At 36.4% G+C, this 21,441-nt stretch overlaps 1 protein-coding gene across 2 annotated transcripts in view; it reads left to right on the top strand.

Annotated features, from left to right (window-relative positions):
* Window positions 1-3,050: 3,050 nt before the first annotated feature.
* Window positions 3,051-21,441, top strand: part of POU6F2 (POU class 6 homeobox 2) — a 469,840-nt gene continuing 451,449 nt past the window's right edge. Inside the window, exon 1 of one of the 2 annotated variants that reach the window (XM_032244455.1) lies at window positions 3,051-3,454. In XM_032244455.1, the coding sequence (XP_032100346.1) occupies window positions 3,350-3,454 (105 nt within the window). In that variant the 5' untranslated portion in view covers window positions 3,051-3,349. Of the gene's footprint in view, window positions 4,252-21,441 lie in introns of both variants that reach the window. The other variant, XM_032244453.1, reaches the window with a different exon arrangement.

Raw genomic sequence — 21,441 nt, 5'->3', positions numbered from 1 at the left:
GATTTATGGTGACCTGTTGCCATCACTGCTGCCTTGCCTACAAGAGTATCTTGGAAAAGGACATATCTAGCTAATTTGTGATCCAGGAGGGGGCTTTAGAGGGTCAGCAAATGTGTGATATTATGAAAATTTGAGGGGAGTTAAGAAAGCAGAGAGATTATAGCTACGGTGAATATTTCACTCAAGGAATCTCCTTTCCTAAATGCTACTGGGGGAGTGGGAATTAACATTAGTTGGCATACCCCCATTCTCTCCCATTTGTTTTCCATTAATCAAACCTTAAAAATGTCTGCCTCCCACACTGATGGAGGAACAGATGGTTTTTTCATGCTGTTCCCCTTGCCCTGAACAGGAGCTGCCCTCTGTTTATATCACAGCTCAAATCCTTCCACCATCTGCATGGAGTCTTCCTCCCTTCCCCAGCAGAATTAATCTTTCCTGCCCTCCATAGATCTCCCATATGGGAAAATAACTAACACTTGCTGCGCACTTACAAAGTATAGCTCAATATGCTTTCACAAAACATTATCTCCCCAAATCCTTACACTACCCTTGAGGGATTATTATCTCCGGTATGTGACATGAAACCCATGACTCAGAGAAGTGGCAGTTTCTCAAGGCCATGCTCTGTCAGAGGTCAGGGAGGGAGTCCATCCCAACCCTAGCCTGTACATTACGGTGCCTAAAATGTCAGCATGTTCCACCAGCTAGAATCAAACAATTCCACCAGAAAAATTTTTTAACCATTTGGTTTATTTTTATTATGTTTCTAAAGCAATCTGTGCTGTTTTGCTGTATCTCTAGCACTAATACAGTACTAGGCTCCATAAATATGTGCGGAAGGAGTGGGTGCTTCATGTATGATAGCCACAATTGTGAGTGTTACACGACTCTGTGGTTTCATATGAAGGGCTCCACTTTTGGATTCAGGGCAGGTTCAAATCATATTCCTATTAATCATGAGCCGTTATCTTTTTTTTTTGGAACCTCATCTGCAAAATGAGAAAAATCATGCCTGCCTCACTGAGTTGTTATTTCACATGTAATGTACTGTGCAGTGTCTGACACAGTGCCTGGCTCAGTCTCCCATCAATGCTGGTTAGTAATAATTATAATTCATATAGGCCAGATGGTCATCTGAACTAATGGAGTATAAGCAAACAGTGTTTTCCCTACGTCAGTCGGAACCACCATACTTTGTGGGACAGAGCTTCAAAGAAGGTCTTCGGCCTCAGGCTGCAGCTTGGCCAGCCTCTCCCACCCACCTCCCCCCACATCCCCAGCCCCCAGCTCCATAGGAAGGCGCTTAGGAGGCTTAGATCCTAGGGGGAAGTTGAGTCTCCAATCCGGTGGCAGCGCGTGGAGAACCCAGGCTGCGCTACAGGGGGTGCCGGACGCCGAAACCGTCCCGGGGCTCACCCAGCCTCCCCCACTCGCCCCGCGCTCTGCTTAAGCCTGAGGACGCGGAGGAGGGCGCTGCCGCCGGGGCGCGCTCCAGGCTTGGCTGCAGGCCCCCCAAGAATCCGGAACGCGGGGGGCGGCTGCTCAGCTAGTCCTCAGCCCGGGAGTCCAGCTCGCCCCTTCTCTGCAACTTCCCCTGGTGACATCACCCGGCTTTCTGTCTCCTACTGTCCGCCCAGGCGGGATCCCAAGAAGGCGATGCCAGGAGCAGTCGCGCCCCGCTGCCTTCTGTGAGCCCGCAGGTTTCGGGCAAGTTTGGCTCAGTCCATGTCGCTTCCCACCGCGCCCGGCTTCCCTGGATTCCCCTTCCCCGGCCAGAGTAGACGATGGGACGCGCCAGATCCTGATATGGGATGACTGCAGAAACCCCCCGGATAGGGCTTCCACGCAGTTGGGACATTTATTGGTGTTTAGAAGGGCCTTTCCTCAGTTAGCCCTCCTTTCCCAGGGGGGCTACCCACTTGGTTCACGGTCTCATTTTGTTTGGGGATGCTGATTTAACCTCTCTCTCTCTCTCTTTCTCTCTCTCTCTCTCTCTCTCTCTCTCTCTCTGTGTGTGTGTGTGTGTGTGTGTGTGTGTGTGTGCAGCAATTCTTAATGAGAAGTCTGTGAGACTTCAGTCTTTCATTCTTTGGTCCTAAAGCTTTCTTTAAACATGTTGAAAAAATGTTTTCTTACTTGAAGTTCCTTTTGATTAATTTTCAGATGATGGATATTATGCAATTATATACATAATAGTATATATTCTGTATTAAATATTTCTCATTGCTCCCCGACCTGTCAGCAGTTTCCAGCCTTGAAAAATATCTTCATTTTAATATTAGCACAGGGTTTTCCCATACATTTTTTTTTTCCCAAAAGCTAGCGAGAGTACACTAACTAATGGACTTCAGTTAAAAAGTAGACGAATGCAAACGTTCTTCACTGCCACAGAGCCACCAAGTTAATTGATGCTGTTTACGGTTTTGGGGTTTTTGGGGAGCAACTTTATAATATCAGCAGGAATGTCTTGAAAGTCATGTTCTGATCTTTAGCCTAAGAAGCTAAAAAGCTGGTAGGTTATATTCTTGTCATCCTTAACAATAACTGACCCATAATGCATTAGCAATCTGTCCCTAGAGTGTGTGGAATCAGATAGTTTAAATTAAATTTTAAAAAGTTAAAATACTTGTCATCACATTACATCGGTTTAGATGAGCTGCAAGTAAATCATTCCCTTACCTTTTAGAAGATGAAAAGTTTAGTGACTACTATTTACACACTTTGAATATTTTATATTAGAGTGGCCATCATAGTTTACACAGATGATTTTCTATGTCCACTTCTAATCCACAAATATCAGGTTATCTGTTACGTAACAGTTAATATTTCAAGCTTCTCTGAAGAGGTGTCTTTATATGAAACAACAGAGATAACTGCATATTATCAAAAGGTCATTTAGAGATTTTAAAAATAAAATCAGTAGGGACCCCATAAGAAAAGTAGAGCAAAACTGTAATTAAAAAAATTTATATAATAGCACAAAAATCAAAGTCTTAATGGAGACACACATGAGATAGTTCATTTTGTTTCTGTTTTGTTTTAAACATAAATTTCTAGAGCATTAAAGACAATCCTCATAGGTTTGTTAAACCTTTAGTGGAAGATTATAGCCCATGTTTTTGTCTTTGGTGAATAGCTGTTTGTCTCACTTTATTTACTTGGTATTGGATATTTGTCAATGTCATTTCAAATCTACAGAAAATTCTTACGCTCTGTGGAGGTAGTGAATGTGTGTGTGCGTGTCTGTCGGAGGTCACATGACGGTTTCATCCTATTTGGTGGAGCAGCTTGACTTTTTTTCCCCTTGCTTTTGGTGATGGTTGTGAGTGCAGAAGTTGATTGACAGATGCATGCCAGAAACCCCCATTCTCCTTTTCAAAGACAACATATGATGGATTGCGATCTCTCAGCGCAGCAGGACACGGGGACCATGCAAGCTGTAATTGGTCAGGTATGGAGTCAGCCATTTCTCAACTCCCCTTTTTTCAACAAGGGTCTCACCATATGATTCACATAATTCATATTTACAGTACCATCTTTCTATCTGTATCTTCAGCTACCTGCCAGTTTAATGCTGAAAGTGCGAAAGGCAAAAGGCACCCATTAAATCTGACCAGGGAAACCTCAGCTTAAAACTTCAATGTGATCCTTTTAAACAAAAACTAAGACAGCAACAAAAACACTGAAGAACAAATCTAATTTATAATTTGGGCTGAATGTTTCTTAAAAATCTATTTTAGGAATTAGCTTTCTTTTTAGATTTTGGTCTCTGAAAGAAAGTGCGAGAAGAGAATCAAGTGTGGTTTCCAAGGTAGTAGTTAAAATTTTTCTAATGCTGTTCAATATTTTTATTTTGACTGTGTTCTCTCCTTCTCTCTTTCTCTCTCCCTCTCTCCCTTTCTCCATATGGGAAATATAAATATATAAATACATGTGCCTTGACTTCTAACCCAGATAATGTGTGATTGAGCCCGGTAAATGTAGTAGTAGTCTTGGCTGCTGCAGAGGGGCAGGCTGCAAATTAAACACTGTCACAATCTGAAAGGTCCAGGTGGTCTGCTCGCGCTTCCTAATGCAATCCAGCACAGCAGCTTTAATAAACAGCTCTATTTAGTGCCTCCTCCTTGTATCCAGGGAGGTGAGATGGTCTGGGGCTGCTGTGATGAAATGCCAGAAGAATATCTCTCAGAGGCCTCACAAGCTGATTTTTAGAGGTTTCCTGCTCTGTCGTCTTTGTCTTCCAAATGGGTCAGTGAGTCTTGCTCTTTCTGTTTGGTGCTTTCTGTGAAGTCAGTAGTTTATGTTTGTGTTAAAATGTTTGCGTTGTAAGCTAAATCAGAAGAGGGAAAGGATCATTGTATTTTCATTTGCTTTCAGATAACTAAAGTGGTAAAAGGAAGGACAGTAACCTGCTGCAGAGGGAGGGTGATTTTTCTGACTATGATGGGGGTGGGGTGAGGAAAAAGGAATTATATATGGTTTCTTTTTTTTTTTTTTTGGTAATGTATTTTTGACTAAATTTTTCTAAGTTATCTATATTTACTTATGGATTGTTAACTCATGCATCAGACTATGGTCACGAATATTTATAAACTCATAAAAGTTTTTTTTTTTTTGTATACTTTCCAATCAAGACAAGCTGACAAGGTAAAGACATAAAATTTGTTTGCTGTATGTTAATAGTATGGTGGAAAATATACCATCTTATTCTGTTTTCAACAAAATTATAGAAAAGCACTTCAGGGTTCTGAAAGCACATGGTTTATTAATACCAGCATGCTTCATAATGTATTTTTAGATGGAAAATGTCAAATACATAATACCATGTTTTCACAGGCTCACGCTATTTTAAAAGAAGTAGATATTTGCTTTGACAGAGAAATATTTTTTAAAATTTTCAAGCTGATTTTTGTTCTATAGGCACATATAAAGTGAAATCTCTAGGCAGGAGAAAATATATAAACTGATTTTATATACTCTTAATACCTGTTTCAGTGTAAATATTCACTGATGAGCAAATATATCAAATACAGCTAAAATAATTGTGGTGTAGGGAATTAAATAAATATCTGTTATAATAGATGACTTTTTCATATTGAAATAAAACTTGAGCCCCTGATCACTGTCTTGTCCTGTTTGATAAAACTTTTCTTAGGTTGCAAGTTTCTTCTGTATAGCATAGTTATGGTTCTTAATATTGTGCAGAATTACTGTACTTCAATCTCTAATAAGAAATAGGATTTCCTTTTTCTATATATTTCTGGTGAAAAATCAGGAAAGTCACTTGTAATTCGTTGTTCAGTATTGCTTATCGGAAATCAGTTGTAAAGCCATATACTTTTTAAAGGCTTTTAAAATCTGCTTAAAAAAAGAAATCAGTACATATTTTTACAGATAGTAAGCTTAACTTTTAATTTGTCAGGATTTAAAATTAGTTATTATTACATAGCTCTGTATTTTGTGTGTACTCTTTAGTATAATTTTTAAAGGTTCCATATGTCTAAGAACTCTACATGTTAATGACTTCTTATGAATACATTGTAAATAGTTGCATCAAAGTAGTCACATGCTTTCTGAAGATGTTATTTCTCATAATTTGTTTAAAAACTCTCAAAATGTCAAGTCAGTAAATTATAAAGTAATTGTTCTGAAGGTTGTAAACATTTCTGTGCTACAAATATACAAACTAGAATGCTTATTTTTTATTTGAAATTGAAACAGTATTTAAAAGGAAAGAAAAATAGAATATTGTCCTATATGCATACCATAAAAGTCAGAAAGTCTATATTGAAATCATATCTAGAAATATAAAAAAGAAAGATGGCATACATATTTGAAATGAATTCATTAAATAGTTATAGCACAGATAAGTATATGTACTCAAGTGATTACTTCTAACAATAAGGAAAAGAATGTGAAAATAATTTTTTATTGCTCTACTGTCACTTAAAACCAGAAAGGGATGGCTTATTTTTTAGCTCTTGACTTTAATATCGTCTTATACCTACTCAGCAGGTGTGAACATTCCAATTTAATATTGCAAATGTTTGTCTGTGTTTATTCTCAAATACATTTTGGAATAATTATTATTTTTGTCCTTTTTTTCTATTCTGAGTCCTATTCCTAGATGGCTTTGGGTTGGAGGAGCAAATAACCAGTTTTCAGTCCTATTTTCCATTCAGGATATTGAAAGATTTCCACGAAGTATGAGCTTTAGGTTTTTTTCATTCCCTCCTAGGATGAAATATCCACAGTTGCTTCCACTGTAGGGAAGAGTAGACTTTTCTATGTTTCTGGTCATGATCCAGTTCAGGACACAGCGCTGGCTTCACTGAGTAGAAATTGCTCATATATGCCTTTCCCCCAGGATTTTTCCTCCCGCAAGCAAGCAATTAAGCAGTCTAGTACTTGGAAGAACAAACTCCCTGCCTAGTATATCAAGATCAAGAAACTTGGTTCATTCACACAATTTTTGGTAATCAAACCAGATTTCTGATAGCAATTACCTGTAGTTGGCTTCCTAACCCCTTGAACGTAGGATGAATTGTTACCCTTGGGATGATTTTCAAGTCAGTTCAATTACACAGTTAAGCAGTTTCTGAACCGTGGGTTTGATTATCATTTAGAAATGAAGACTTGCATTTTCATCTCTTATGGCCATTAAATGTTTAGTGCTTCATTCCTTTTTTTTGCAGAACTGAGCTTGTGAGTGACAGATTAGTTCATCAGTATTGCAGACCTCCTGTTTTTGTTTTTTCTCATCTCATACAGACGGGTCACTATGTCCAATACTCCTTCTGGCACTGCTGTCCCCAGAGGACCCAGCCAGCCCACCATCCTGATGTGCAGGCCTGAGGGTCCCGGCTGGCTTCACGTCTATAGACTGACTTTTGCAAATATTACAGAACAGAGGCTATTAAATTAGTTATTAATTAAAAAAACAGATGAAGCAAATTAGATGAAAATATTTATCAAGTATATCTAAGAGTTTGGTAGGAATGGGAGATAGACAGCTGGATAAAGTGATCATGGATGCACTTTCAGTTGACATTGCTAAAGTACTAGTAGAAGAGAGAAGAGACCATGCATTCTATATTTTAATAGCATTAGAAGTGCAATAAAAAGCTTTTACAATTTTCCTACTGGTACAATGGGTCTTTTATTTTTCAAAGTACATTTAGACCATTAGAAGTGTTGTAAAGTTGTATATCAGAAAACGAATTCAAATGTCTGAGACAGTGCTCAGTTATGTGTGCATGCATTTGGCTTAACAGTATCTCCATGTATGTTTTCTCATGTGGAGATTTAAAAACACAAATATTGCATCGTTATAGCATCAAAAAATTAATTTTGCATGGAGTTTTGTTTAAACCATCCCTTGTTCCAAAAAGTATTTAATGTAGCTTTAATTATAATTGTTTACCTAAAATATGCTTAAACTGATGTGAGATGCAAGTGGCCTAGGGACAGGGGACACCGAAATGGTGTAAATAATACACTTGAAGATTGTTCTCAGTCAGTTTAGACTGACAGTCATGTCTTATATATATATAAATTAAACACTGGGGTTAACCTAACCATGTTTTACTCATGCAAAGCATAACTCCCATATACTCTTTAAAAAAAGTCATTTTTGTGGGTGTGAATGCCTATATTTTTGAAGCTGACAGATTGCTTCAACAAATTTATGTATTTTGGGAGTGTGAAATTATTACTACTTGTATTTCACTGAGAATACTTTTTTCCCCCAAGATATTATGGATGAATGGTATACTAGAAAAAATACAGATTAATTAAGGATTATTTTTTCTTATACATACTGGTGCTAGTATTCTTTCAGTAAGTGCCACATTCACCAAAATTGAAATTGTGCTATGTATTGCTTATTGACCTATAAAGCTTCACTTAATATTCCATTAATATTTATAAAAAGTCTTATGTTAACATTTTACAGTTTATCAGATGGACTTAATTTGTACTATGTTTAGAATTTTTAAAAATCAAAGCAAACATTTAAATGATAAAGCCAATTTTGTCCATTTAAGTATTTACCAGTATACTAATACCACTATACAATAATGTTAATACTAAACAACAATTAGATGAACTTGGCTCTTGAAGCTAAATTTTCTATCTCTAAGGTCAATTAATGAAACTCTCTATATGATTCAAGTATTATTTTCAATGCTTAAGAACTCAAAACTTTTTGGTTCTTACCTCTAGCATATGCAGAGGTTGCTGCAACTTTTAAAATACAAGTGCTTATGAGAGAAAGTTTTGCATGTAATAAGTTTCAGAGATCAGTGAAAGATGTTTCTTCATTGAGCTTTTCTTTGCTATGTAAACTGCATCTTTACCAGTTTAAAGTATTTTTCTCTTTTTCTTTTTATTGCTTACCAAAATTGGAATATAGTTAACATGTCTGCAAATATAGAAAAACTTCACTTTTCAATTGCATTATGATATTATACAAGCTGTTACTCTTCTCTAATGCTTGATTGAGTAGAAAATAAAGATATGACACAAAGTGCAAACATAAAAGGATCAGACTTGAAGGAACAATGTGCAAAAAGATAAATATTGACTTTAATTTGAACACTAAAAGAAAATCCAAATTACGCAACTTTTAAATTAATTTGTATTTTATGGCCAAACCTTTACTTGGGAGAGAATAGCTACTCTAAATACAATCTTAAACTTGGACTGATGTTCTTCTTCCCCTTCCCTCCCTCCTACATCTCTTTCTTCCTTTCTTCTTTTGTTCTTCCCTCTTTTCTTTCTTTTATTTTTTTGTAGGTGAAACGTGTGTCCAATAAAGTAAATTACCGAGTTAAGCTTTGCTCTCTTAGCATATGTAAATGGCTCTGTTGAGCTACATTGTCTTAAACTGATCCAAAATTGTAATCAAGATTTGTATCAGTTTTGCTTTTTTACACATTTCTTCTGCATCTCAATTTGAAGAAGGGGTTTGAGTGAAATGCTATCACTATATTTCAGTAAAGATTTATTTTTCTTTCTATCATTTCCTTGTTCTTCCCAATTTCACAATGTGAGCCAATTATGGTGAAAATTGCTTAATTTTTATTGGAAAAATTCCTTCCTGGTTTGCCATTTGCTTGTGTTATTTTTCTATACCCTGTTTATAAATGATCATATTATTGTTATTTTGGGGATAGCACTTCTCATAAATGTAAAATCATTGTATGTAAGTAATAGCAAAACAATTGAAAACATCTTTGATTATTTACGTTAAAGGAAATTCTCTAGGTTTTAAAACACTTGTTTTTCAGGTTGGCTGGTCTTCAGAAAATAGCTTTTTGTTTTATCACTAGCTTTAAAACCCCATGATATGAAAGACTGTTTCTTCAAAAGACAGATATTAGTTGTTGATACTTGGTACTGATTCTGGGTGAAATGCAACCCTATTCCCTTCAGCAGCACTTTTCTAATCATAAGACAAGAAAAAAAAAATTGAAGATCTACTGAGTATTCTAACTTTCACCTATTTTCAGGCTTCCCCCAACCCAGGAGGTGGAATTTTCCCATGGGAAGAGGTACCCTTACAATTTCCTGCACCTCCCAAGTCCTAGGGTCAAAGATGCAAATAAATGTGTTGACACCTTTAATGAAAAGGATATAATTGCTCAAACGTATTGCTCTGACATTTTGCCCTCTTTCTTCACTGCCATTTCTCCGTCTGCTTTTCTTCTCTTTTCCACTGTGAACAAGAGTCAGTTTGATGAGTAATAAGTGAAAAGTGAATCTTTGTGAGCTTCCCAGGCAGGAAAGGGCACTGGAAAGAGAGACAAGACCTCAAGCAAAACAAAGCAAAAAGGCAGCAGAAAACTCACCAATTTACTTGCTGCTTTACTTTATATTTCTAAGTTATTCTGTAAGCTTACCTTATCTCACCTGGCAATTCAAATCACACAAAAAAACAGTAAAACAATATTTTAGCACAGGAAAACTAGAATTAAAAAAAAAATAAGCATAAAAAAAGTAAAAAATGCCTCACAGTGCTTGTGCTCTACACAAATTTCAATATTAAGGAAAACTTTTCTTTAAATCTTTAGAGCTTTTTACAAGTGGTTAACCAGTGCTCTGATGCTGTGAAATAGCACTTATTATTTCTGGAGCTTAATATCATGTTGACTCTGCATATTTTATGACTTTGATTTTTGATGAATAATTTAAAACTATTTTTAGAAGAAAACATCTATCACTAACACCTAAAAACTTTCAAACAGGTATATTTTCAAAAGATTACATACCTGTTAAATGGTGTTTTTAGCACTGATCAGAACTCAGGCAAATTTCTCTTCAAAAGAACAAAGTATGACATTTATAGGGAGCTTAGTTTTCAGTGCAGAATTCATATACATAATTTTTTTTAAGGAAGTAGGTTTTTGTTGAGAGTAAAAGGTAAATATTGTACCAAGACAGAATCAAGAATACTAGAAGCTGTAATTGATACTGAGGAAATGTGGGGGGAAAGTAGATATTTCTTAAATCTTCAATTCTTTTCCTCCAAATTGGAAAGACAGAATGGGCAAGGATGGAGCTGGGCACACAATGATATGGATTATGGCAAGCCAGACTTGCTTCAGACAGAGCTAGCTAACTTTGAAAGTCTTAAATAATACAAGAAAACAAGCCTCTTTCAACCTTTTCTCCAAAAGGTTAAGAGTTAGGACAAATGTAAAATGCTGCTTAATGGGCACAAATAAAACCAAGAACATCAAACTCATTTCACTTAGTGTCAGTCCGATGATTCATCATTCTGGTCAGGGTGAACTGTGGTCTTTGGGCCAAAACAATTTTATCTGTTAAAAAATACCTCAGAATGTTCCAGCTTGAATCTTATATCCTTAGGGTTACAATATTGAATTCCGAATCGGGAAACTTAATCTTGCAGCCAGATTTGACAAGATGCCGGTTGAATCATAGGCAGAAGTGATGATTGTGGGATGAAATGCCCCAGGTCAGAATTTGGGAAAAATGAGAGATTTTGTGAAAGTTTGGCTGAGATATAAGAATGCCAAGTTTGAAAATTTCTCTATGTTCATATCAGCAGATGGTGTTCAAGGGTCTTAAAAGTAAATCTCTGTTGTATTCATTTTCTCTGTTTCAGTATTTCTTTAACAAAGTGGGTCTTTACACATTCTTAGGCGCATTTCTTGGTGTATTTCTAGAACTGCTAATACAAGAGGTGTTTGTAGTAATATTCAAAAGGTTTCTGGTAACACAGGCTAATATAGCTCAAACGCATTGTTCCTAGGTAAAATATTAATCCTAAATCCAAGAATTCAAGTTCTCAATATCTTTCTGAAAACTTTTTTCATTTATAAACATACCTATCTCTAGATTTCTAGTGATGAAAGAATTTAGAGTAAAAGTGAAAATGAGGCAGTCTGGCAATTTAATTCATTAACAAACATGCACACTCACCGACATACTTTAAACATTTTAGGAATATTGACTATTGAACATAAAAATATTTTGTTTGTGTTTTCAATCTTAGTACCTGAAAAAATTATGGTAGATGTTTACTTGAAATACTCCTCTCAACTAGGTTGAGAATTGAAAAACACTTTGCAACTTTTTTGTTTTGTTTTTGTTTTGAGATGAGGTCTTGCCACCTTGCTGAGGCTGACCTTGAACTCCTGGGCTCAAGAGACCCTCCCACCTCAGCCTCCTGAGTAGTACTTTGCAGCCATATATATATAAATATATAAAATTGCGTTTTTAGGTTTTGGGGTACATGTAAAGAACATGCAGGATTGTTGCATAGGTACGTACATGGCAATGTGGTTTGCTGCCTTCCTCCCTATCACCTATATCTGGCATTTAAACATCAAGTTTATTCTAAGAATTTGAGTACACAGTTATAGTTGATAGAAAACTGCAAAGGGATGAATATTGTGGTTATTTCCTCCCTAAAACAGGGGCTGTTTGCTTTGCAATATACTTCCATTTGTGCTAGTGCTGAAACCTATCAACTGCAATTGCTTTCTCCCTTTCTACCATTATTTATCAAATAGAATTTAAACAGCGAGTTCAGGCAGAGTGGAACATCTGAGTAAAAGTGACAGTACATGAACACAATTCTTATATGCATGTGATTGAGGTGAGTTAGTTACATGATAGAATCCTATGAGTATTTTTGAATTTTTTACTAAAAAAATTATAACAGTAATACCTGTATATGGCAAACCACTTCAATAGTACAGAATAGTATAAAGTGGAAAGTAAAGTATCCTATGATTCCACTCCCCACAAATAACCACTGTTAACAATTTCATATATATTATTCCAGAGTTATTTTATGCATGTATACACATAGAAAATCTTTATACAACCCAAGTAGAACTATACCATACATAGAGTTCTGCAACTTACTTTTACATATAAAAAACATTTTGAACCTCTTCTCATGTGACTATGAATAGAGCTACATCCTTCTCTGTAGCACTCCCTTTTATGGATGTACAGTGATGTATTTAACCAGTTCTCTCTTGATCTAGCTTTTAAAAATAAGTTAGTCTCTGCAATCGGTCTAAGAAGTAGAGAAGTTTCATTTCTCTTAACATAAAATATTTCAGAATCTTCCACATACGGTTTGTTTAAGCAAAAGGACTCATAAAGAGTGTCTTCTGAGAGAAGGTTAAGTGTATTGTTAAAAGTGAAGAGTAGCTTTACGCCACAAGAAACGATATTTATTATTTATGCATTGAACATTCAGGCCAATTAAAATAGCAATAAAGATCACAATACTGTATTTAGTAACAAAGGGGTAAGAATGACAGGGAATGGCATAAGTAGCTAGTTCTCAGTCAGATACATTATGACTTGAAAACCTTTATGTTTGCTCCAAGCCTCCAAACTCAACTGAACAAAATGCTTAAGTTATTTTCTTTCATGAGCCTCAATGCTGTTTATTAAGATAATTGACATAGATGTATGTTTCCAATGCATGATTTAGTTAGTATATCTAGATTAGTGAAAAAGAGACCAGAAGAAATTCATGGTAATTAATGTCAGTTAAATTTCTGTTTTCTCTATTTCATATTGTCAGAGCTATCCTTCAACCCTGATTCATAGGTTAAATAATGCAGTCACAAGCAGGGCTGAATCAAAACTAATGAGACTCAGCTCTTGAATTCTACTAATTTAGGGTTTTGAGAGGGCAGACAAAGCGTACACTATAGAAATATTCCAGAGAATGTAAGCAGTTATGTTTTACATTTCTTTTAAAATATGTCTCTTCTCATTCTTCTTAATCATATTACCTCACATATACTAAGAAGACAGTAAAGTAGTTGGTAATGAAATCTTATATTTGAATAAGAGATGGGAGTGTGAGCTGACCATGCCATCTTTCCCTACACAGACTTCCAGAAGAGAGTCTGTGGAACTGTCCACTGGGTGTGTTCTTTTTCCTTCTTGTTCCTTCCCTCCATATGCTAAGACAAGTGTGCTTAATCTGTAGAAGGTAGCTGGCTTCTTCACCTGGATCTTAAAACAGGCTTTCAAGAACAAATTGCAGAGCAGGGCTGTAATATTAATGATCTTATTTGAACTCCACAGCTTTAGAAGTAGGTACAAATCATCATCCCCATTTTATAGAAATGGAAGCTGGCTCAGAGAGGTTATGCATCTTATTTGTAGCCATATTACTAATGAGTGGAAGAAATGAGTCTTGAACCTGTATCATTTTCTAAAGTCTCACTGTTTCCCTCTGCCTGCCTTTTAGAACCACCAGGGGCAACCTTTAAAAATGTATTGATGTGAAGGACTCATTCTCAGAAATTCTAGTTCTATTTATCTGGGTGGAGCCTGGATATTAGTGTTTTAAAAAGCTTTACAGATAATTATAATGCGCTCTATCACAGTAACTGAAGGACTGTTATTTTAAATAATAAAGAAAATACACCTATGAAGATTGAACAATGCAACGCCTCCCACCCTCCCACCCCCACCAATCATAAATCAACAGCAGAGGAGGAACGGAGGGAATGTAGTCTGGTATTCATTTCATATATGACTGTGTGTCTGTGTGTGTTTCAGTGGGGCTTTCGTAAACTTACTTGGATATCTAAAATAATGTTTAATACCATTTTTCATCCAGAAAAGGGTTAAATACTGAGCCTTTTAATCTAAAAAACAACATTAATAATAGTCTACCAATAAGTGAGTACTTGCTAGGTGCCAGGCTCTTTGCTGGCATAATTTAATCTTCACGCCAGGTCTATAAGGTAGGTACAGTTGTTATCTCCACTTTGTCAAGTAGGAAGCTGAGGCCAAGGAAGTGGCACAAGGCCCCACAGGACAGTAAGTGACAGAGCAGGAGTTGGACCTGAAATTGCTGGAGGCCGGGTGTAAATCCTTAATCATATGCAAAATCACACAGTTGAAACATGGCCGTAACATTACCTGTAAAAAGTGTCATCTCTTTATGAAGGCCGATTTCATTACAGCAACATCTGATTTACTCCCTCCCTGCCTTCATCTTTCCTTTCCTTTTTTTCTCCTCCCTTCTTCTCTTCTTCCTCCTCCTCTACCTCTGCCTTCTAAGAATCCCTGACTCATTTATTTCCTATAGACAAGAAATTTACTCTTGCCACCAATAACTGTTGTACCTTGGCTCTACATGTTGGCCTGGAAGATGATCCTTTTGTAAAATGTAAAATGATAGACCCGTTGGGGAGTGGAAGGTAGAGGAGCAAATTGGTGCTCTTTGGTAGCATTCATCAAAGAGCTGCTCTTAACTTTGAGGCTAGGAGCCACAATAGCCTCCAACAGTCGATATCTGAATGCTCCATAAGCTACGCCTTTCGATGTGGCTGACTTTAAATACAGTGTCCCAAGTTATTTTCACAATTAAGGTAGTAAGTCCCCCATGTCACAGTCAGATGCCTTTAGACTTATAAAGTAATCTGAGTACAGAGATGTATAAATTATGTGAATAAATTATTCTTTTATTAAAGGATAATTATTTAATTATTTAATAAAACAATTATTTTATTAAAATTATTACCTTTAATAAATGGGGCAGTCATAAAACAAGAACAAAAGCTAAGGTGGTTTCATAAGTGACATAATAGAATAGATATTTGGGATTATAAAGTAGCACTTGAGATAAATCACACCTTTTCATGATCAGTTTTAATAATTTTTGCAATGTGCTTCACTTTGTTTCTCGAAGCCAGAAGAAATTTTTTAGGGATAAAGTATTTGAGTGCCTTTAAGAACTCATTTGGAAATATCTGTTAAAAGTATTCTTTAACTCTCATTTCTACATGTGAGAGTTTACCGATTTATGCATATAGAAGTTATACAAATAAAATATATCCTGAGAAGTAGAAGATATATACATATATATATGTCCAGTAGGCACTGTTCTGTGTGTGAGGAAAATTCCCATAGGTAATTTCCGGGAAGGCTTGAAAACAGGTTCATATCTTTATAATGCTGATGGAGTCTGAACTATTTGAGATTCATAGCCTCAGAAACTCTTTTATCTTTTGACAAATTAACATTCTGTCAATCATCTATCATCTGTATATCTATCATCTTTTAACTGATTAAGATTCCTGCCTGAATTTGAAGTCAAATTCGACTTATTTGCAAGATAAGTTTGCTTTCTCCATCCCTTCTTCACAAAAACTCAACAAAATTCCAGCTAAATGTATGTTGGCACTTCTAAACTCATTTTTATGAAATAATTATATTGTATTATTATGGATTATGGTGATATGAAGTCAGACAGTCTACCGAAAAAGTATATCTTAACTCAAATTTTGGAAAACTTAAAAAAAATCCTGTGGTATTTCTCATATCTCAATTTCATTTTTTAGAAATTGAATTCAATAAAGGGCATAATTTATCTGGCTATTTTCAACTAACCTTTTTCCTGTCAAATGGTATTTTAAACATTGTGATGCTGTAGGTGGGAGTGGGGCTGAAAAAGAGAACTCCCTTCTTAGTAGTTTGAAATTTTCATAAAATGTAACCTTGTTTACATTTGTATGTGTTATGACTGTAAGGCTAAATAGAGTTTACTCCTAAATATCTCTTTCCACTTTTTACAAGTGGATATATGGTTAGTGAACAAAATGCTGATTTGGTGAAATAAATTTCCATGATCTTCCACAAAGCACTGTGGAACATCAGAAGGGAACATAATGCTTGGTAGAGACAGTGCTGTTCTTTTTCTTTTTTTGTCTGGAGTCTGGAATATAATATATTTTATATCTTGTGCTGCCACCTCTCCACACCTGCATCCCTCCTTTCAATGACCACTCTGAATCACAGGGAGGAGACATGGTCATTGTTCAAACAGATGAGCTGAGCCTTGATACCATCTCCTGCAAGAGCTCAGCAATGTGGGAAATTGGGTTGAATCTTTTGACAGGGAGTAAAAGAGAGATGTGTGCTAGAATCCCACACAGTAGACCAGGATACAAGTTGGAGATTTTATGCATTAAGATCTTGGTAGGTTTTCTCATCTATTCACACCTCTCTTCCTTCAATATTTCTTGGTGGTTTTCTTTCTTTTGTGTTGGACCAAATCTTTATAAGAAATAGAGATTTAAAGGAAATGTTGAAGACAAGAGACTAGGCTGCCCCTGGTTATTTGCTTAAAGTCAGCACATTAACTTGATACCACAGCACAAATTAAGGGCTCAAATTATTAATAAGTTTATAAACAAATGAAGAAGAGTATGCCCCTGACTTAACCAGTTATTATTTACGTTTAGAAAGAATTACCATTATACGTTAAGAAAAAGATAAATAGGTGCCTCATGCACTCATTTTATTCTACTAGAGTTTTGAGGGACAATAAATAAGACCCTTTCTTTAATTTCTGAATTGGTTTTCATTTAATACTTATAAATCTCATTGAAAACTGTGGTTTCAGATCTGCAGGCAAATTGGTTTACTAGTATCTTGTGCCCTGCATTTTGATCTTGGTACAGACTACCAGAGAAAAGTTTGGGTCTGATGAAGAGACCCTTTTACCCAGGGTTCCTGCTTGCTACTGGGAGTGGGACAAAGGGAAAAAATTCCATTCACATACAGAAGTAGGACAAATGAATGTCACATTCTTATCATGTGCCAATGTAATAAAGAATTGCTCCTTTCCTGGGTGAGAAGTCTGTTCACATGAATACCTGAGACAGGGGAACAGAGTGCCTCCCACCTTTATCTCAGCAATTCCTTCCAGCCAATGTTTTTCGGGAGTGATATTGGTGTGTTATTGGGGCCATTGTCAGACTGAAAATCCAAGCAAAGGGGCTTGAATACAATACAATTCTCAGAGTTTTGTATTTTCAGTTTAGACTGATGGAGAGATATTTCTCTTTCTTTCATTTCTTTCTCTCTCATCTCTATATTTATCTATCTTTAACTGTATAACATTTTCTCTTTATTCTCTATCCCCCTTCTCTCCTATGGAATTGGCTCATAATCATCTTAGAACAGGTGAAGAGTTGAAAGTGTTGCTAAAGACCACACCAGGATTTTTTTCTCATCATACTCAGCATCTTACTTCTTCCCCTTAATTTCTACTACCCAAAAAACTCCTAAGTCTCTCTAGAGGTACATCCTGGCCTGTGGTGGGAGCTCAGTGGGCACTACAGAATGACTGCTTCATTAGAACTGTCACTCTCCTCATTTATACCTCAGTAGAATGCTTGTCTCAAGTGGTTTTGAAGCCTCAAGTTGCCTTTGCTCCATTTGCTCCCTCTTAACATTCCTTGTCTGGGAATTAGTTTTTTGCGCTCTGCTCCTAGCTTCATTTTGGAATGTGTAAATGAGGCTATCCTTGAAAACGGTCATTTTCTATTTTCATATGATGTCTAAAAGGAAAGGGGCTTCTCAGCCATGGTTCCTTATTCATACTGCATAACACGTTTAATTTAAGCAGCCACCACCATGGTATCTAGCAGATGCTTATTTTTAGCAAGTCATAATGTTGAGTCTTAAAACGTGAAGTGGGGACACAAGGTTCTATGTAAAAGACAAAGGGGAGTGAAGAATGAGGACATAGGTTTTGTGTTTCAGGAGTTTACACTGATTCAATTTTAAGTTATATGGTGATCAGATAAACAAGTCATGACCAAAGGAGCATGACTAAAAAACAGCTTATAAAGCTGATACCATTGTCTTCAGGGATTTTATAAAAAATATTCTTATATTTGTTTAGCGGCAAAAAAAAATCTGTACTATCAGGTTGCCACCTTTAAAACATAGTCCATGAAATATTACTTCGAGTGGAAAGAGTGTGTTACTATTCACTTTAGCAATGTTTTATGCAGTACAAGTGACTGAATAATTTTCATTTTTCTACAGTCTGGGAAGTGGATTATTCAAATTATGTTTTAAAACTTTTAATACAAAAGGCCACAGAAGAATATGCTAATTGGCAGCTTCATGCGTACTTACAAATTGACAAAGTTAATGAATAATAAAATATAATGAATAAAGAGATTATTTTGGTAGTACTTGGAAAACAGTGACATGAGCTATGATCTACTCTGGTTGGTTCTTGAATAATATTTTCTCAAAATAATGTCTAAGTAAAGTTATGTTAATGGACTATTTTTTATTTCTGTGTATAAAGATAAGCAAATGGTAATATTCAATCACTCGACATTTAATTTTTTCTTGATTTTCTAGCTCAATTTTCAACACAGTGAAGATTATTTGTATATGTACATATATACCTATATATATTCATTTTAATGAAATAAATCTTCTGTATAACAAATTAAGGAAAAAGGAATATAGGCAAAGGTAAAAAGAAAATAAGATTTTAGACTAAATCAGTAAAAAAATGCAGTGTTGATTGGTTTCATTTATTTGAATGAGTGTTATGAACAACAGTTATAATTTTTAAGTTTTAAATTAGTATTCTGTAATGTTATAAAGTATAAAATGGTATCTAAAAACATCAGAAATAATGTATGAGACTGAAATTGGGATTTCTCAGGGGTTGCAGGTTTAGGTTTATGATTCCAGAAATAACCTAAGGGAAAATCTGTCTAGCACTTGAACTGACACTGAGCAACACTGATATTTGAATTTCAGGATTTTACACACACACACACACACACACACACACACACACACACGAATATTTGGTTTTTAATACTATATGGAAACTTTTTTTTAGTCTTTTCACAAGAAGTGAAAGCTTGTGAAATGCCCAAAGTGCTCCAAGTTTAATGCATCAACCTAGCATTCCATGAAAGAAGAACATGCCTGGTGTTCTGAGCACGAATTTCAGAGCATTGGCCTCTTGCTGGTCCAAAGGAGCAACATGTTCTCAGGGGCTTGAGTTTCTCCCTTTGGAGACAAACTTTAGCTCAGTTATTGTTTAGTACCTTTCACTGCTGTGGGTAATAGTCATTTTTTTTGTCTCTTGTAAAAGTGATTTTTCCACTTGGTTGAACAAACTTTTTGTCCACCTAGAATTTAAAATATCTGAGGCTAATAAAAAGGCAGAGCCATCAATTTTGTTAGTGCCAACTCTTCTTTGTTATTCTCAATTTTCCTATATTCATTGAGCTTTGGATAAATATCATGTCATCTCCTTCTAAAAAACATGGAAACTATAAGCTGCAAGAGTGTTGCATGGATGTGCCTGAGTGAAGCAACAAGCTGGAAATGAGAAGTAGACACCGGAGTGGGATGGGGTGAGTGTGAGGGTCACTCAGTTGGTCAGGAAAGCCAGGCAGCAAAGGTAGAGGTTTTGCAAAACAGTGTTGTGTCATGGCAGTATAATGACCTGTGGGTTTCAAAGAAGGTAAGAGGACTAGGAGGGAGAGGGGGAGAAATAGGGAATTGATTCTGCAGATCCCAGAGGAGGAAGGGCAGGACAATTCTGCATGGAAGAACTAGGAAAATTCACTTACCAAGACAAGCGTGCAAAGTGAGGATTTGGGCGCAGGAACAAAGTGACTGCCAGTTTGCTGAACCCAGGGTATGGGGAGAGTAGGACTAGAAGCTGACACACACGAGTGCTCTTCACCATGCCCATGGCAGGATTGGTGAGCAGAGCTGGGGATGGGGCTGAATCTGGAGGTGCTAATCAGTGACCCTCTGAATAAGGAAGGGCTGTGTGGACAGAGAATCCAGCCAGCTCTGTTTCGTTTTCCCTCCTTCACAATTTTCTTTACCGCTGCTGTTTCCCTCCCTGGTCCCCGGACTCAGTCCCGCCTCACTTCACAGCTCTGCTTGCTCCCTACTCCTTCAGTTCCCATTCCAATTCATCTATCCACAATTCCAGATAAAACCTCAAAACCTGCCATTTTGTATCTTGTTTTCATGGTTTCACTACCTAATGTGGTGAATTTAAACTCTCTACAACCTGCTGCCTCTTACTTCCTCAGTCCTTAACTTCCAAGAGTCCCCATTGACAGACTGATCAACTCAGATCTTATTGAAAACTTGTCAGACTTTTCCCCAGAAGAAATCCCTGGAAAGCAACGTATTGCAGGTATAATATTGACCATAAATCTGAAATCCAGTGCTTAATTTCTGAGGTGTCTTTTATGTAGCTCAATGTGCCTCCATTACTTGTTTTTAAAAAGGGATCAAAAGTACTAAGTTGCTTTCCAGAGATTCCTTGGAAATTCCTGAACATCTATCCATTCTGTGTCTTGGGGCATTTGAATTATACAAATCAGGACAACTTAATTTAAAAAGATATCGTTAAAGAAGCTGTCTTCTAAGAATTTGACCTCTGAAACTTGTCTTCTCACTGGCCCACTCTCCGGCATTTGTTTCTCCTGCATCTTCAAGGAAATATTGCTAAGTGGTTAGGAGAGGGCTGAAATATCTGGCTACAGAGGGGAGTTCCCTCAGTCCTTGTAGAATTGTAAGGTCCCATAAGGTCCGAATGGATACTTTTTTATTAGCTACTTGAAGCAGGGGCCGTATTTTCCCATAGCCTCTAGCACAATTCTTTACAAACTTCTGAATACCAGGCCCAAATTACTAAGCTCCTCTGTGCTTCAGTTCTTGAACAGTGAAGTAAGAGTTGTAAAAATCACTACTTCAGATGGTTGCTGTGAAAATTATACATACGGTAGTTCATTTAGAGAATAAAGCACAGTGCTCGACTCATAGAAAACACTACATGGACATGAGTTAATCTGATTATTGTCACCCATTTACTTATTCTTGTATCTATCCTCACATTCTTGCTCCTTCAGTTCTTAAATTTTCCTTGTAGAAGAAATGGAAATGCTCATCCATCTTTGCCTTTTGTATGAGATATTGCTGGTCATGCTTCTTGAAGCTCCTTAGTAAGGGACTTGGCTTTCTTGACCTTAACCTTCTACTCCTAGTTTTCTTACCTCTCCTCTATCTGTTTAACTTGCTATTGTGTCCTCCTCCTCTCCAGAAGGGAGGCATTCCCAAGATTTGCTC

This window comes from Sapajus apella, unplaced genomic scaffold, assembly GCF_009761245.1.
Source record: "Sapajus apella isolate SASKATOON/1434 unplaced genomic scaffold, GSC_monkey_1.0 scaffold54, whole genome shotgun sequence".
NCBI lineage: Eukaryota > Metazoa > Chordata > Mammalia > Primates > Cebidae > Sapajus > Sapajus apella.
Note: the sequence above shows the minus strand (reverse complement) of the source record. Positions and strands in the feature narration are given on the sequence as shown.